The sequence below is a fragment of the Phyllostomus discolor genome, chromosome 3 (assembly GCF_004126475.2).
Source record: "Phyllostomus discolor isolate MPI-MPIP mPhyDis1 chromosome 3, mPhyDis1.pri.v3, whole genome shotgun sequence".
Lineage (NCBI taxonomy): Eukaryota > Metazoa > Chordata > Mammalia > Chiroptera > Phyllostomidae > Phyllostomus > Phyllostomus discolor.
The window spans coordinates 206,888,805-206,907,662 of NC_040905.2; the positions used below are offsets into that span (position 1 = coordinate 206,888,805).

At 44.7% G+C, this 18,858-nt stretch overlaps 1 protein-coding gene across 6 annotated transcripts; it reads left to right on the forward strand.

Moving 5' to 3' along the window:
* The first annotated feature begins 844 nt into the window (after positions 1-844).
* On the forward strand, positions 845-18,203 carry RABEPK (Rab9 effector protein with kelch motifs). 6 transcript variants are annotated; one of them, XM_036022217.1, is made up of 8 exons: positions 845-866; positions 2,254-2,312; positions 5,387-5,544; positions 10,341-10,493; positions 13,842-14,003; positions 15,451-15,600; positions 17,421-17,570; positions 17,884-18,203. In XM_036022217.1, exons 2-8 carry the CDS (start codon positions 2,260-2,262, stop codon positions 18,174-18,176), a joined length of 1,119 nt encoding a protein of 372 aa, XP_035878110.1. In that variant the 5' UTR covers positions 845-866; positions 2,254-2,259; the 3' UTR covers positions 18,177-18,203. The 6 variants fall into 6 exon arrangements, with proteins under 6 accessions (XP_035878110.1, XP_035878113.1, XP_035878112.1 ...); XM_028532663.2 differs by lacking the exon at positions 845-866 and adding an exon at positions 1,035-1,112; XM_036022218.1 differs by lacking the exon at positions 845-866 and adding an exon at positions 1,219-1,388.
* The last annotated feature ends 655 nt before the right edge of the window (positions 18,204-18,858 follow it).

Genomic DNA, 18,858 nt, shown 5'->3' on the forward strand with positions numbered 1-18,858 from the left:
TGAACTTGCCAAATGTCAAAGTTAGATGGTTAGGGTTAGAGCCTTATTTGAACGCAAGTCTGTCCTTCTTGTTCCCACTATGCTACCATACTTCTGCACTTCCGGAACTCCCATTTCCTCCCTTAGTTGTTTCCCGTATTTCCTAGGTTACTGGCCTCAGCCTTCCTAAGCGATTGTGGGGTTCTCTAAAACAGACATAGGCAAGCCACATCTTCATTTTGAGGAAAGCTACAGAGAACCTATGGAGACCAGGAATGATGCACATGAACATTTCCCATTCAGGACTGAGTTCGTTCATAGCTAGGAATAGCATCACACTTTACAGAGGACCAGCTCTGCACCAGCAGCTGGGCACTGAGCACTTTAGATACATTAGCTCATGTATTCCCCATCACAACCTTGTGGCAAATCTTAGCTCCATCTTACAGCGGTGGCAGATGAGGCCCAAAGCAAAGTAACTTCCCCAAGAATAGATACTCTCACTGATGACCTTTTTATTTCTTGCACTTTTTACAAAGGTGCCTAGTTATTTTTCCTTTTTAATCTCAATATCTCTCTCTCTCTAGTTCGACTGTGAACTCCAGGAGGCCAGGACCCTTGTTTGTCTGGTTCACCATAGTGCCTGCCACAGTTAAACGCCCTAATTCTGGAATGAGTCAGCCGTTTAAGGCGCCAAAGCTTGAATTGGTCTAAAGACTGAACAGGGAGATTTTTCCCTTCCAGAAACCATTCTAACAGCCACTGGAACTGAAAATATCCTAGCCCCTTTTGGATAACCCAGAATTGGGTCACGCTAGTAGACGCCCAACCCCCAGCATTTCTCTGGCGAATCCTTTCCTGGTAGCCCTGGTTTATTGACTCCGAGGGTAGGTAGGACCCCGAGAACGCCCGGCCTATCGGTTCCCCGAAAAGGTACTCCAGCTGCCAGAACCCCTCCCCGGCCTCTTCAACGGCGATCCCCGGAGGCCGGACCTGCTGGCCGGACCGTGAGTGCGCGGAGGAGGCGAGCGGTTGGCTGCCTCGCTCTTCCGGGGTCTGGGACGGAGTGAAGGCCCAAGCACCGCCCCCTAGGGGGCGGAGCCCCAGTCCCGGACTGGCCTAAGCCGCCGCAGGTAATGCGGTCTGGGGCTGGGGGTCACCCGACGTGGCCGTGGGGAAGGGGTGGCCGCATCCTTTAGGGGAGTGGGTACTGGTCGGATGGGCAGGACCTCCTCTGGCTCCTGCCAGGCCCATGGACCGAAAAGAGCCGGCGTGTTCCCTCCCGACCCTGTCTCCTATTCCCTGTCGTTGCCATGCGGGAATGGGACTGGGGGTTATCCACGCTCACGCGAAGTTTATCCCACTGAGCTTTTAGGCTTTGGGGACAGCAGTCAGTGGCTTAGGCCAAGGTTGGATTTATCCATTCATTTCCCAGAAATCTTACCCATTTTTTTTTCATTCACTCAATCCCTCACTTCTGCTCTATGCCGAGCCCATAGGTAGGTTCTCTGAAGGAATACTGCAGGCCTAGCTCTCTTGGATTTGAGTCTAGTGGAAGTTAGTCTAGAATCTAGTCTAGAGACCTTTACGTGGCTAATTACATTCAGGGTGACCTCTGCAGTGATGTGGTTTAACAGACACCTTCCCAGGGAGAAGAAAGTAATTTGAGGATGTTAACTGAGGAAGGTTCATTGGAAAAGGGGATTGTGGAGGTTGACCAGGAGTTTGCTAGTTGACAGGAAAGGAAGGGACGTTTTAGGTACAGGAAGCAGCAAGGGGTGAAAGTTATGAAAGGGCTTGTCATATTAGAGGAAGAATAAATATAGTGAGAACTACTAAATATAGCAAGATATTGTGGAGGTAAGTTCCTGGAAAGAAGATTGAGACCAGAAATCTTTGAATGTGATGATGGGGCCAGGATTTATCCTAGACTTCAATATTTCTCAGCCTTTTAAAACATTTTATCTTTTGATAAACATAAACATGACCTCTGAAAGTTTATTTTGACACACACCCCTTCACCATGAAAATTACAGATACACAGAAAACTTTAGCCAAAGCACTTCTGTAATTGTGTTAAGAAAGTTGTTATATTTGCCTTCCAAATACAACATTATATGAAAAAGTTGGTAATGCTTATTCAAATTCATCAGATCCTAGAATTGGTATACCAACAGGAAAGGTTTTAATATGGGCAGTGACCTAATTTGTTCTGTGTTTTAGGTAGAAGTTAATCATAAATGTCTAAAAAGTGCCTTTCTTTCTTGTATGTAGGACACCATGAAGCAGCTGCCAGTCTTGGAGCCTGGAGACAAGCCCAGGAAAGCAACATGGTCTGTAAGGAAGGATTCAGACAGAAAAAAAAAAACATAAGTTTTTGTTTCATTTATAAGTCGTTTACTAACATACTTAAACATCTATGAAAAGGGGGAGAGATGAAACTGTTTGCAGTTTCTGGTAATTAGACTCAAACTGTCTGAGAAGGTCTTCAGAGGAAAGATAGCAGGGCAACAATTATCAGAGCAGATGTTGATTTTATTAAAATCCATTTACCGGAAAGAGGAAGGCGCTGGCCATCTGGCATCCTCAGCTTCAACACTGTGTCTTCCCCTCAAGCTGAGATTCATTTTTAAGATTTTCAGGGAATAGGATTTGGATTAAACTGGCTTCGCTGTTTCTTGACTGCTTGCTCAGTCAACCCCTCATTCAACAATTAACACTGGCCTGACAGGGGCAGCTGCTGTGTAGCCACTGAACGTACAAAGGTGAATAGTCTTACTGTAGTGGGGGCTACAGATGAAGCAGTTGATGGTGATGAAATGTGACCAGTGCTGAAACAGGGCCCACACGAGGCTGTAGAGAGGGGGCAGGGCTGAAGCAGGACGTTGGAAGAGAGTCTGTGATGTGGCTTCCCTGTGCCTACACTTGCTCTCTACACAGCATAAATCTGACCATGGCATTTCCTCACTTAAAACCTTTTTGTATCTCCCCATTGGCTTTAGGATCAAAACCAGAGTCCTTAAAACGGCCCAATGGGCCCTGCATGATTTGTCCCTGCCCATCTTTCCTACCTCAAATCCCTGGACTCATCCTTTGTCCACTTTCTCTTCCGTAACATGCCTTGCACTGTCCCCACTCAGCAACTGTGTGTGCTGGTCTCTCTACCTGGATCGCTCTTTCCCTCCATCTTTCGTGCCTCTTGTTGCCCAACTAACATCCGCTCATATATCAGATTTCAGTTCAAAAGATGCTTCTTCAGGAAGCCTTCTCTGACTGTCCCCTCCCCCACCTCTCCTAACAGGGTAAGGTGCCCCTATGAGAGGTTCTAACACTGTATACCTTCTATTGCTTTATAGTGCAATGGGAATGAAACAGATATTTGTGAAGTTATCTGTTTAATGTTTCTCTTCCCAAGTAGTCCATAAAAGCTATGACGGCATGAACATTTTTTGTCTTATTCACTATCTATCTGGATGCTGTGTGTTCTTGGGTAATTATTTAACATTTTTAAGCCTTGAGTCCTCAGTTGTAAAACTCAGATGATGATAATAGAACTGTCCTCAAAGGGGTTTTATGCACATTAAGTGAAACTGGGGTTGTAATGAAGTTAGCAGCATGCATGGTATATTGTTAGTAATTATTCAGGTGCTAGTTGATCTGTGAATCTGGACCTCAGAAGACAGATCTGGCAAAGAAATAGTTTAGTATCCAGCCATGTGATATGAAAAATAGAGACATTTATTGAAAAAGATACAAGAAACAGTATACATAAAACAATGACACCTCAGTTCCCTTCAAAGTAGGTACCTTGGGACCTCATACATATCTCCCAGGCACCATCAGCTGCCCCATCATATTTTTCCTGAATTTCATCAATGATATGAAATCTCTTCCCTTTCAAAAGTTCTTTTAGTTTTGGGAAAAGCCAGAAGTCACAGGGTGCTAAATCTGGGTTGTAAGGGGGCTGAGTCACCTAGGTGATTTGATGTTTTGCAAAAAAACTCTGCACGAGACATGATGCATGAGTGGACGTGTTGTCATCATGAAGCTGCCAATCACTAGTATCCCATAGCTGCAGCGTTCTGAATCACCTGAATAGTTTCCATGGAGGTTTGTTCAAGCTTAACACAAAATTTGATGCAGATTCATTGCTCTACTAGCTCATGTTGAATATGATGGCAACACAGTGCACATGTTCAGTCAATGGCATCTACCACCCCCACTGACTACTACGTTGAAGTCATCATTGTTCATGCATGTGCATTCTAGTCCATTCTCCTTGGCTGCCAGGTTACATCCATGTCTCATAAACTGTTCTCATTATATTAACAATGGCTGGCCTTTTTCTGGACAGACCACGTATACAGATGAGTGGTAACTGAATCCCTCAGTACAGGTAAAATTGGTCGGGCAAGCAAACATAGACTGAGGAGAGGGCAATCCAAGGGTACTGGGGGTTAGAAGAAGACTGGCAGGGACAGGAGTCACAGAAGGAAACAGAAAGAGCAGCCAGAAAAGGGGGTAGAGAACCAGAAGGCAGCTAGGTAAGAAGAAGGTACAAGAAGGAGGGAGGAGTCAGAGAGGTCACATAAGACAGGGCCTCAAAAATAGCTGCAGAATTGTCTTTTCCAACCAGAAAACTTGAAGTATACTTTCTCAGTCATAATTCACAACAACTTTAGACAGTGAAATAACTGGATCCTGTATTTGACTTTTTCAAAGGCTTAGCTTTGGCTTCTGTCAGGTTGAGCTTTAGGAGTAACTGGAAAAGCTCTTAAAATCAGTAAACCCTGGAGAATATTTCTTGACAGCAGGAAAGCATCCCTGGCTAGTGACAAGAGCATTGGGTCTCTAAGCTCCTGTGTGATTGCACCTAAGCTCTAGCCACCACTTACTGAGTCTTTTCCTCCACCGTTACAAGACTTCATCTTACTCTTTACAGATAGGATCTATTGCTAGCCTCATTTCACAAATAAGTAAACTTTGCTTCAGCAAGGTTAAGTGGCTTCCAAAAGGTCACACATCTAGAAAGTGCCTGAACTGGGACTTGAACAAGGTCTGTCTGAATTCACAAACTGTGCTCAGAACTACCATCCTGTGCTCAGAGGCACCACTGAAGATTTCTGAGTGTCAGTTTCTCTCTCTACCAGATGGGGACAGTCACTATGCCTGTGCATCACTGTTAGGTCAATGTAAGATGAAAGTAACGACAAAATTGGAAAGTCAAAGTTTACGTGCAAATGGAAGGCGCTGTTATTAGGGAAATGATGCTTTGCTTTAATACAATTTCAAGTGTCTGCGTCTGTGTAAGACCCTTGATTCTTATGCATATTTCACGAGGAATGGAAAAAACTCTGCTGCTTTTATTCTCTGCTCAGGCCTCCTGAATACATCCTTCCTTTAACAGGTACACCTTGACCCCCACTGGAGACAGCCCATGTGCTCGGGTGGGCCACAGCTGCTTGTATTTACCCCCAGTTGGTGATGCCAAGAGAGGGAAGGTCTTCATTGTTGGTGGAGCAGATCCAAACAGGAGCTTCTCAGACGTGCACACCATGGATCTGGGTAAGACCAGCAGCTGCGGAGCACGTGCCCCGTGACCAGAGAGCAGGGCTTTGTGCTGCTGGCCAGGACCAGAGCACTCCTAGGAACCCCAGCTCAGACCAGACCGTGGGGTTTTCCTTTAAGAACATAAGCATCACTGAGAGATCCCTAAGGTCTCGGCAGACCCCCGGAACACATCCACCACCCAACGAGTACATCGTTGTTTGGGGGAAAGAGTCTGCATGGAGCTCTGGACATCCGGCCATTGATTTATTAAATATTTATCTGGGAGACATGAGACATTGATGACTCCATCTCCTCTTCCATCCACATATCCAAGTGATCACCAAGTCCTAAATATTTCTCTCTTTATCCAGGACTGCCCATTCCCACTACTACTAATGTCCAAAAATTGTTATCTGCCAACTAGATGTTACAACAGCCCTGCTTCCAGGAACTGCTGCCCCCTCTCCAGTATATTTTCCATATCTAGGCAGAGAGTATTATCTAAACTGGAAATCTGACCATATCACTCTGCATTTCAAGTCTTTCCCACTTCATTTTTTGGCTCTCCCAAACCCCCATTTGCTACACTGAGTAGCCTTCAGATTTTTTAACATCTCGTGAATTCTGGTCTCCAAACTTTTGCATATATTAGTAATCCCTCTGCTTAGGAGGCTCTTTCCTTTCTTATCATCTGGCTATATCTTTCAGATTTCTGATGTTGTGATTTATAAGAAATACATATTTAGTCTTTGTCAACAGTTCCAGGCTCACAGCTCCCAGAGTCTTGGAATTTCTTAAGTATTAAGAGTGATAAGTTTCTTTTATATTAATGAAGAGACTTTTATAAAGTAGCTAAGGATGTGGGCTTGTCACCGGGAGACCCAACGTGGTGATTAGAGGGTTGGAACTTTCAGAAATACCCTCCCTCACTCCCCCCCCACCACACACCCACACACAGGGAATGGAGAGAGGCTGGAAGTTGAATGAATTGCCAGTGGCCAATGATTTAATCAGTCATGACTATGTAATGCAGCCTTCATAAAACCCCAAACAGACAGGGTTCAGAAAGCTTCCAGGTGGTGTACACATGGAGATGTGGGAAGAGGGGTGCACCTGGGCATGGAAACGCCACACCTGTTCCCATACACCTTGCCCTATGCACCTCTTCCATCTGGCTGTTCCTGAGTTAGTATATCCATTTACAATAAACTGGTAATTGAGTAACATGTTTCTTTGAGTTCTGTAACTTGCTCTTGCAACTTAATTGAACCTGATGACAGTGGATCATGGGAAACTCTGATTTAGAGCCAATCAGAAGTACAGGCGGCAGAGATGGGGGCAGGGGCTGGGGCTGAAAGTTTCAATCCTCTCATAATAGAGTTGGTTTCCTTGGCAACCAGCCTCATCTTTAGAGGCTTTCATAAGTCACCTCATTAACATAAACTCAGGTGTGATTGCCCCGGGCTTGTTATATTAGGCACCTTTATGGATCTTACTGCTCAGGGAAATCCAAGGGTTTTAGGAGCTCTGTGGCTGGAACTGTCAGAAGTCAAATACATATTTCTGACTATAAATCGCAAAGTCACAACCACCATCTGTATTTTCATGGCATCCTGTACTTACCCATCCTCATCGTTCTTCACAGCCCTTAGCTGTCATGTGTGTCTCTCATCTGTCTCCCCCATGAGAGTGCAAGCTCCCTGGAAACAGGAAACATGGTTATATTGCCCGTCATTGTATCCCCACCCACTAGCAATAGCACCTGACACAGAGTAGGTGCTTTATATGTATTTGGATGGCTGGCTGGGTAAATAAATAGTTAACTACTGTATACTGTTCACAATGGCGGAAGGAAACTGCCAACTCACCTGTTAGGTGCATGTGACATGGCTGTTATTATTTTAATCTGAGATTTTCACCAACCAAGTGTGAAGAAGTCTACATAACAAAATTGATGTGGTTTGGCTTCTCTTGATAATTTTGAAAGATAGGACATCAGCAGGCCTGTATGTCTACACGACAGCAGTTATTTGGAGCTGAGCTGCTACCTATTGATGGGACTCTTTGGCTCCAACTTACCGCATTCCCTCCACTCCTGTGTAGGCATTTGAATTTCTACTCCCTGCACTAGAATCAGGGGGCAGTTAAATCTCTTCTGGCTCTAGTTCAGTTACAGCTTTATTGTCACCTCTTACTACCTTTGTGACTCTGGCTAACCTGTCTCAACCAGGTAGGTTTCATTGTCCTATAACATTGATCCACTTAGCAGTTGTAATGATCCAACAAGATAGGCCCATGAAGGTCCTTTGTAAGTGGTTTGCTAATTAAAACAACTCATTGGTTAGATACTGTTATTCTGTGAATTTGTTTTAGCCAGAAATCATTCATTTGTGGGTAACAGAAACTCATTTAAACCAGCAAAAAAAGGAGGAACCCAAGGACCCAAGGGTGGAAGATACAGCTTAGCCTCAGGAGAGAGGGGAAACAGGAATTGGAAAGCTGTAAAAAAATTTTCTTTCTGGGACTTCCAGCAAGATGGAGGAATAGATGGACGCACCGTACCTCCTCGCACAACCAAAATTAGAACAACAATAATTTACAGTCAGAATAACACCCAGATCCGGCAGAGGATTTATCTGAATGGAAGTCAGGCAGCCAAGAAGTTGAAGTAGACGCGTTCATCCGGACTGGTAGAAGACGAGCCAGGCAGGCGCAGGTCGGTGGCGCGCGGAGGTCGGGGAAAGTTTGGCGCGAAATCGGCGCGACAGCCATCCGGGGCGCAAGAACGCAGCGGTGATCCCTGAGTACGCAAGCTGCGGCTGGCAGACCCAGAGGGAAAGCGATTGTGGACCAGAGCGGAGCTCGCAGCCGGGGAGTCCAGACAAGGGTCTGAGTCCAGGGGAACGGAACTACCGCCATTGTTTTCTCCCATCCCCGCTCCTGCCCCGCCCCCACATATAACGTCACAATCTAGCGACTGGGGTGCCCAGCCCCGGTGAGCACCTCAGGCTCCGCCCCGCACCGTAACAAGAGCAACCAGACCGGAAAAAAAAAAAAAAAGAAGAAGAGATGGGGGAAAAATATGTTTTCAACAGAGCAGATCAGTCCCCCTGGACTCATCCTTTTGAGCGACCAAGAAATAGCCAATCTATCAGATACGCAGTTCAAAACACTAGTGATCAGAAAGCTCACGGAATTGGTTGATTTTGGGCGCGATTTTGATGAAAGGATGCAGGTTACCATAAAAGAGATACAGGAAGATATATGGAGGAGAGCCAATAGTGAAAGGAAGGAATCTGAGTCTCAAAACAATACAGTGGACCAGAAGGAAGATAGAATCAACCAAGCAGGAAAGCATGATGAAATAAGAACTCAAAAAATCGAGGAAAAGATTAAGAGCATCCAAGACACCTTTAAACATTCCAATATCCGAATTATAGGGGTACCAGAATCGGAAGGGGAAAAGCAACAAATTGAGCATGTATTTGAACAAATAATAAAGGAGAACTTCCCCAATCTGGCAAAGGGAACAGTCTTAAGAAATCCAAGAAGCTCAGAGAGCCCCAAAGAAGTTGGACCCAAGAAGAAACACACCAAGGCACATCATAATTACATTAGCCAAGGTAAAAATGAAGGAGAGAATCCTAGAAGCAGCAAGAGATAAGGGGACAGTCACCTACAAAGGAGTTCCCATCAGACTGTCAGCTGATTTCTCAAAAGAGACCTTACAGGCAAGAAGGGGCTGGAAAGAAATATTCCAAGTCATGAAAGACAAGGACCTATATCCCAGATTGCTCTATCCAGCAAAGCTCTCATTTAGAATGGAAGGGCAGATAAAGTGCTTCTCAGATAAGGTCAAGTTAAACGAGTTCATCATCACCAAGCCCTTATTATATGAAATGTTAAAGGGACTTATCTAAGAAAAGAAGATAAAGAAAAGACATGTATAGTAAAAGGACAGCAAACTCACAATTATTAACAACCACACCTAAAGCAAAACCAAAAGAAACTAAGTAAACAACTAGAACAAGAACAGAACCACAGAAATGGAGGGCACATGGAGGGTTAGCAGCAGGGGGGTGGGAGGAGGAGAGGGGGGAAAAGGTATAGAGAATAAGTAGCATAGAATGTAGGTTGAAAATAGATAGGGGGAGAGCAAGAATAGTACGGGAAATGTAGAAGCTAAAGAACTCATAAGTATGACACGTGGACATGAACTAAAGGGGGGAAATGTGGGTGGGAGGGGGTGCAGGGGGAGGGGAGAGAAGGGGAAATGGGACAACTGTAATAGCATAATCAATAAAATATATTAAAAAAATTTTTTTTCTTTCTCCGTCACGCTCTGTGAGATCTGCTTCTTAATGTAGATATTGCATTCTTCTCTCGTCCATACTTTGGCTCCCTCTGCCTCTCCACAGGCGGTGGGAGATGGCCACCCAAGTCTGGGAATTTGTTTGAATTCCAAACTCTTGAGAGAGAAGATCTGATTGGCCCATTTCGGGTCAAGTGGCTACCCTTAACCCAATCAGCTAAGGCTAGAAAGTCAAGGTGTTGCAGTACAAACAGGTCTTCTGGGTTTTACCCTTGTTATTGGGAAAATGGGGACGGTTTCCATAGAAGAGGGTCTGTGGATGGTCCCTAAAGTGTCTGATGTGGAACTTTTTGGAGTTTGACCATGTTCCCTTTAAGTACTCTGATTGTTGTTCACTGATGCTCTTGACCATCTTCTCTTCACGACCTTCCCCCAAGTTTGCCAAGCAATCAAAGCAGTTGACAGCCCCAGTCCAGAAACTGGGTGAAATGTTTTCTAGGAACACACCAGTGGAGTTTAGCCACCTCGGAGGGCCTCTTGCCCCGGTACGAGCATGCCAGCTTCGTTCCCTCTTGCACACCGCACAGCATCTGGGTGTTTGGAGGTGCCAACCAGTCTGGAAATCAAAATTGCCTACAAGTTCTGAACCCTGGTAAGTAGTCAGAGGTTATTTTATTTACTTACATAAATAAAATTCCAATTCTGTTTCCTGAAACATAACCTATTTGCATTGTACCAAGTTATCCATTGAACTTTGCTGACCTCATAGAACACAGGAATTTTAACTTCTGGCAAAATCTGAAAATAACAGACTTACATTTTGTTTTCCTAGTAACCTGTACAGCTTCTTAAAAGCCAAAGCTGGAAGAGACTTCAGAGGACAGCTATGCCAAGTGGGCGACCCATGTCCAGGGGAAGTGGCTTTCCCAAAGTCACTAGGGAGTCAGTGACTGAGCCAGGCTAGGCCCTGTGACTTACATTAGGGTGGCGATTGTTCTCCCCAGGGGACATTTAGCCATATCTGGAAACATTTTTGTTTATGCCTGCTCGGGGAAGTTGGGGGGCAGTTTGCTACTAACATCTAGTAGGTAGAGACCAGAGATACTGCTGTATATCTCATAATGCACAGGACAGCCCCCGACGATAACCAACGATCTGGTCTAAAGTGCCAACAGTGCCCACCCTAGATCCTTCTCGTATATTTCTGTGAGCCACAAAGTGCAAAGTCCTGACCAGTCTCATGGGCAGTGTCATCCCAAAGGAGGCAGTTTAGGAACATCGCTACCGAGCAGGTGTTGCCGGACCACAGATGGATGGGAGCTGGGCTTATCATTTTATTAGTTAAACAATCGTTCTTGGTTTTTTTAAAAAATAATGTAGGCCCTCACCAGGTAGCTCACTTGGTTAGAGCATCATCCCAATACGCCAAGGTTGTGGGTTCAATCTGTCGGGGCACATACAAGCACCAACCAGTGAATGCAGAAACAAGTGGAACAACAAATCAGTGTCTCTCTGTCTCTCTCTCAGCCTCTCTCAAAAATTCAATCAATAAATATATTCATTGTAAAATGTGTAAAAAGTGTAAGTATGTGGGCAAAAACCATCCACAGTCCTATGATGCTTAGGCCTTTAACATTTGTGTGTTTCCTTTCTGTCTTTTCTCTGCATTTTTATAAGCCTTAGCTCATACTATTTAACCTCTACACTATTATACATTTTTCCTTTTAATTTCATAGTTACTGCATAAGTGATGTCCTATTCACAGCAGTGCTTTGTTAGCATCATCTCTAATGGCTACAGGAGCACTCCATTGTATGATGATACCATAATTCTGTTTTTTAACATTGAGGCTACTTTCAGATTCTCGCCACTATAAACAACAAAGCGGTGCCACGAACCTCTTTGTTCAGAGGACAGAGACTGTGTTTCAAATTATTGCCTTAGAATTCATGCCCAGAGATTTTAAACAACTGATTGAAACACAACTTTCAGTCTTTTGGTATGTGCTTTCTAACTGCTCTTCAGAAGACTGCTCCAGCTCACCTCCAGCTGTGTTTAATAGTGCTTGTTTTACTCCTGACTGACATTGAATTTATCATTTTTAAACATTGCTAATTTGACTAGGCAAAACAACTTGTGTCCGAATGTTCAAATGTGCCTTTGTTAATTACTGGTAACTTGGACATTTCTTCACATGACAGTTTGCCCGGTCCCCTCTATCAACAATAGATTCACTTGCACAGTAGTTGGTCTTCTCTTTCACTTTGGGATAGTGATAGTTCCTACATTGTTAGATTTGGCAAGGATTTTTTTTAGAGATTTTACTTATTTTGAGACCGAGGGGAAGGGAGAGAGATAGAGGGTGAGAGAAACATGAATGTGTGGCTGCCCCTCGTGCATCCTGCACTGGGTAACGTGGCCCGCAACCCAGGCACGTGCCCTGACTGGGAATCAAACCAGTGACCTTTTGTTTGCAGGCCAGCGTTCAATCCACTGAGCGACACCAACCAGGGCAGTTTGGCAAGGATGGAAATTAACTCAATATCTGGCACAAGGTTAATGCTTAATAATGGTTGTTGCAGTTGATGTAGCTGTAGTTTGACAGATGGAAGTTCATCTGGAACCCTGGCCTTTTGATTTTCAATGATGGCAATTATTTAAATAAAATACACTGAGAATTTGTAAAGCCTCTGTCAAAGGATTGATTTTACACCAGATCATTTTTCTCTCCTAGAAAGTATAGCTTGACACCATGCCCAAGAAATATGAAAAATGAAAGTGAATTATTAGTTGCTTTTGTTACTAAGGCAAGTCAGCTTAGGACTCCTTTGTGATTATTTGTGCTGGCATTTGAGTTGGCAGCAGCACCATCCCAGGATCTTCTGACCTCGGGATCGGAAAGCTCCCTAAGCTCTGTAGCCATGGAGACGGTTCCTTTGGCTTTGGATATAGGCGTAGACTTGTTTGGTCTCCAGGTTTATGTCTGAGCCCCACACATACTACAAATGCTTCATGGATCACTTTGTATATTGGACGAAGACTTTTACCAAAGGCACAGCATTTGCCTGGTGAGAAATAACTCCTGGTGTGTTATGGTAGAGTGAGTGTGGGAGTTTTGATGGATCTGAGTTCAAACCACTACCCTGCTACTCACAAGCGCTGTGTGACCCGGGGTAAGGATTTAAGTTTTCCGAACTTCAGTTCCCTCATCGGCAAAGTGGAGATACTTTCTGCCCACCTCCCGGGGTTAAGTGAGGACCGTGGGGAGGGCAGAGCGCTCAGGGCAAGGATCCTGCTCAAGGAAGGGGCTCAGTTAATGGGTCTGTTCCTCTACAATGTCTGCTTCATTCTAAAAAGAAATAAGCTTCTAAACACTCAGCCAGGTGATGAAATTTTATTCTCAAGTCAGAAGAGTGGAAAATACTTAGCTCTTGGTGTTATCGAAACAGACTTTGAATCCCAACTGAACCATTTATTAGCCGTGTCACCTTAAGGGAGTGACTTCATATATCTCTGCTTAATTCCCTTATCTGTAAAACGGGAAACTAATACACCGTATTTATTTAGCACTTACTAGTTATTAAGGACTAATTACGACTACTGAAACCATAAAAACACTGCCTGCTTTCTTTTAATAGCCACATATCCTGGGAAATTTGGCACATGAGCTTTCTAGCATTCAGCGGAAATGACTTTTAGCAGATGTTGGGCTCCTGTGAATGGCGTGGAGCAGGAGTCAGCAAACTGGAAGAGGGCTCAGAGGGGTTGTTTGAAGGCCTCCAAATCAATCTCATTCTTAGTCTTGGGGACTTGGGTCTACCTGGGCAAATTCTAAGAATCTCCCCTCACCCGTCCTTGACTTTGGTACGACATCACTGCCTTCGCCTGTGCTGCCCCGCTTGGGGATTGGGATTTGGAAGGTGACCCTGCCCAGCCCCAGATTTAAGGTCAGAGGCCCCTCAGTTCGGGTATTTGAAGGCCTCCCTTCTCTCTGGAACAGAAACCAGGACTTGGACCACGCCAGAGGTGACCACCCCCCCACCTTCCCCAAGAACATTCCACACATCCTCAGCAGTCATTGGAAACCAGCTGTACGTCTTTGGCGGCGGAGAGAGAGGCGCCCAGCCCGTGCAGGATGTGAAGCTTCATGTGCTGGACGCAAGTATGGACGAGCGGGCACCTTGGGGCTGCCACTCACCGGGTCCACCGCTTACCTGATGTAGGAAGCAGGGGTTAGAAAATGACATCCTGGCTGAGTGTCTCACTCCTAGACTTCTTCAGTATAACCCTTAGCTGATGCCTTCTTCCCACAGCAAAATTCGTATTTAAAAAGTATAAATGATCAATTTTAAAAATTTGAACAGTATAGTTTATAAAGTAAAAAAGCAAAAACTTCTTCCTTTAGTATTTCTTTCCCACTCCCCAGGCACAGGTAGACACTGTGGGCAATTCCTTATTTCTCTTTCCAGACTTTCCTATGCATTTGTAAATCATACATATAAGTGTATATGAACAGGTACGATTTTTGAAATTATATAAAAACTTAACATCCTGGCTAGTGTCACTCAGTGGATTGAGCACTGGCTTGCAAACTGAAAGGTCACTGGTTCAGTTCCCAGTCAGGTCACATGCCTGGGTTTTGGGCCAGGTCCCCAGTTGGGGGCATGCAAGAGATAACCGATCAGTGTTTCTCTCGCACATCATTGCTTCTCTCCCTCTCTTCCTCCCCCCACCCCTTTCTCTAAAAATAAATAAAATCTCTAAAAATACAAAGAACCCCTAGGTTTATTTGTATTTATTTATTTATTATTTTTAGAGGGGAACGGAGGGAGAAAGAGAGGGAGAGAAACATCATTGGGTGGTTGCCTCTTGCTCACTCCCAACCAGGGACCTGGCCTGCAACCCAGTCATGTGCCCTGACTGGGAATCAAACTAGTGGATTGAGTGGCACGCAGTCCACTGAGCCACACCAGCTGGGGCAGGTTTATTTAAAAAAAAAATTAAAACACACACACATGGACTCAAATTATAAATATGGTTCTGCAGCTTGCTTTTGCAAGGGCGAGGTTAGATCTTTGTGGGTGAAAGCATGAATTTTGAAGCCATGTGACCTGCACTTGACCAGCTCTGACCTATTCTTTCTGTATCACTTTAGCCTAGTTACTTAATCTCTCTAGGCCTTGGTTTGCTAATCTGTAAACAGAAGTAGTAGCAGTGCCTACTTGAGGATATTGTCTTAGTAAAAGAGTGCTCTGAAAGCCTGTCTTAGAAGAAGCAGATTCATTCTTTCTAAAACTCTGGCAGCTCTCCGTTGAAGCTTAAGGGAGGTCTTTTTTAATTCAAAGCGAGGAATGATTTCCTAATGCCCAATAGAAGGAGCAGGCATGTCAGGCAGTGAGCTCTCTGGTGCCAGAAGTGTTGGAGCAGAGGCTACACAGGCTGTAGAGAGAGAGGGAGGCCTGGACTGGGCTGGCAAGTTGGAGTGAATGACCTCAAGGTCACTTTCTGCTTGGAGCATCTCTGCTTGCTGGGAGGTGAGGCTTGGGTGTATTTCTCGTGTTCTTGCTTCAGAGCTCTGTCATCTGATGTTGATGAATTTATTTTTCTAGACACTCTGACCTGGTCACAGCCAGAGACACTTGGAACACCTCCATCCCCCCGGCATGGTCATGTGATGGTGGCAGCAGGGACAAAACTCTTCATCCATGGAGGCCTGGCAGGGGACAAATTCTATGATGATCTTCATTGCATTGACATAAGTAAGTAGGGTAGAGGGCATGGGGGCTTGTCTGCTTAAAATTATTTTATTTTTTTAAATTTTTATTTATTTATTTTAAATAGAGAGGAGAAGGGAGGGAGAAAGAGAGGGAGATAAACATCAATGTATGGTTGACTCTTGCACTGACAATCCACTGAGCCATGGCTTTTAAGCAGCCAGGGCTCTGCTTAAAATTAAATAAAATGTGCTTTGATAGAATGTAGCCTTGATCTTAGGTGTAGGTAACTTTACCAGCCAGCAGAATCTTCCCTAGATTCTGTCAAAGGTAGCCTGAATATTACTACTAATAAGTAATAATGGTAAAAGCAGTTGGTCCCTGAACATTTGCTATGTACCTAGCTATCATCTCTTCTCCCTGTGCTTTCATTCAAAAGCGTTATACTTCGTGTGCCCCAACTGGATTCCTTTCAGGCGTTAGCCCTTAACCCCATGCCCAGGAGAGGCATGGACAACTTCTAGAGTGTGTCTGGAGAGGGCAGCCGGAACTGTCGTGCTACATAGTGAAAAAACACTGCCAAAAGGAAAGTTAGAACAGAACATGAGAATTGTCTTAAAGTGTGAGGGGCTGATGTGCCCTGGAGAGCCTGAACTCATTCCGGGTCATTGTTTTAAGCTGTGAGCTCCTTAGAGCAGGGTCTTCGTGTTTTTTGTTCCCCAGTGTATTTCTAGCACGTAACACAGTGTCTGGCAGGTCATGGGTGATGAGTGCATAGATGTTAGGGGCTGGAGGGATGAACTCGTTCTGGGTTGGTCCAGACCACAGGAATTGGAACAGTGCGTGGAAGGCATGGGAACTGCGGTGCATCCAGCTACCGTGCCAAACACTGGGTTCTCTGGTGAGGTCACAACTGAGGCCAGGGGACACTGGCTGGGATTCCTGCATTGGCTGGAGTTTTGGCTGGGCTGGATGATTTTCCTTTCTTACTCTGGACCCCTGCCTTGAATTGACAGGTGAAAAATATCTTCACAAAAGCATTTCTTGTAGGCAGTCAAAAAAGGTTTGAATGCTTATTTCCAAAAAGAAAGTCCTTTTGTGCTGAGGAACTACTTCCTGTCTCTTTTTTATCCATTTAGTTCTCTGAACCTAAAATCCAGTGATAACGTGCTTCATTTAAATGCTCGTTTGAAAAGATGCAAATATCCCTGAAGAAATAGGTTGGGAGTAGGTGCTGAGGCAGCAAGGTACAGTGTGGAGAACACAGGTTTTGGAGTCAGATCTGAATAGGTCTAGCTCTGCCACTTGCTAGCTGTGGGATCTCGGATATCTCTTTCCTCAGAGCTGCTTTTGAAGGAACTGTTAGTATTTAAAACATGCACACGTGTGCACACACATGGAACCTCACTTACTTCTGGGCTCCAAAATAACTAATGGTGATGGTCACCAAAGATAATACCACATTTCTTAGTGTGCTCCGAAGACCACCTACATCAGAATCCTCTGGTATGTCCTGGTTGATGTGACTCAGTGGATTGAGCACCTGCTTGCAAACCTAAAGGTCACTGGTTCAATTCCCAGTGAGGACACATGCCTGAATTATGGGTCAGGTCCCCATCTGGGGGCCTGCAAGAGTCAACCAAATAGAGTTTTTCCAACTATAGATTCCTCCCTCTCTGAATGACCGGAACAGGATTTCAGGTTCCCCCAATTAATTTTCACGCACCCTAACCTTGCCGTGTTGCCTCTGAAAGCTCCTAGTCAGTGACGTTCAGTGATTGCCTTGTGAACTGCAGGAATCTGGCAGAGAGGTTTGAAACCACATGTCAGGTCATATAGTATGCCCACTGTCTTTCTCTTGCCAGGTGACATGAAGTGGCAGAAACTAAGTCCCACCGGGGTGGCGCCCCCAGGCTGTGCTGCCCACTCGGCTGTGGCTGTCGGGAAGCACCTGTATTTCTTCGGAGGGATGACTCCCACAGGAGCACTAGACACAATGTACCGGTATCACACAGGTGAGCAGGTGTTCCCTGTGGGGCTCTATGAACAGATGTGACTGTTTTTTGAAAGTACCTGAAAGAATCTGAAAGTATCTGAAACTGAAAGCTTTAGCTTTTGTTTGGTCCCTCTGCGTCTAAATCCAAGGGAATGAAAACCAAATTTTTAGGGAATGACACAATCAAAGAGGTAAGACAGCCATTAGATTTTGTTGTTTCTTTTATTTCCCATTCCTTTTAAGGTTTGGGTGATAAAGCAAATCGCTGAGCATTTCTGGAAACTTGTTAACACAGAGCCTTTGGTTTGTTCCCCCCCCCCCATCCCCAACAGAAGAGCAGCGTTGGGCCTTACTTGAATTTGATACTTTCCTACCCTCCGGACGATTGGACCATTCCATGTGCATCATCCCATGGCCAGTGATGTGCACTCCTGAGGAGGAAGATTCAAATCCTGTCCCTCTGAACTGTGATGCGGAGAAAGGGGACTCCACTGCCAAAGGAGCAACCCGAGGCGCCGACTCACAGCAGGAAAGTCAGACCGACTCACTGCTCTGTTTTGTGTTCGGTGGGATGAATACAGAAGGGGAAATCTACAATGATTGTATCGTGACTGTAGTTGACTAATTAAACCCACATTGTTGTTACTTTTAAGGCAATTACTTCCAGAAGTTAAGTGAAATCTTAACTGTTTTATACTTCCAAAACACTTTCTGTTTAACCCTCTTGCTCTTACCTACTTTGGTAGATGAGGAAAGGAACTGGATAGCCCAGTGCAAAAACTTCAGTTATATGAAGGGTTTCACAAGCGATACAACCTAGGTGAGATTGGTTGCTCAAGATACTAATCACAAAATGTTGAAGAATCATAATTGCGAGATACAACATAAGCTCTAGAGATCAGGAAGTGGTTATTTACAGGTTCCAATGTTTTTTTTGTTTTATTTTTTAGAAAGAGAAAGGAAGAGAAATATCAACTTGTTCCACTTATTTATGTATCCATTGCCCTGACCAGGGATTGAACACTCAACCTTGGTGTATCAGATACTCTAACCAACTGAACTACCTGGACAGGACTTATTTGTCTTTTTAATGATCAGTAGCTACTCCTCAAAAAGAGGTGGACTACTGGCATTTGGTAGTGAGACCCACTGGGGACAAGACTGGCCCTTTCTTTCCCAACTAACCCCTAAACCCACTACAGACAGCACTGCAGGTGATTTTTAATGCTTGTATTCAGCGTAGCCTGATGACCACATATTACTCCAGGCCTGTCCAAATGATCCTGGGCATTGGAGCAGAGATCTGG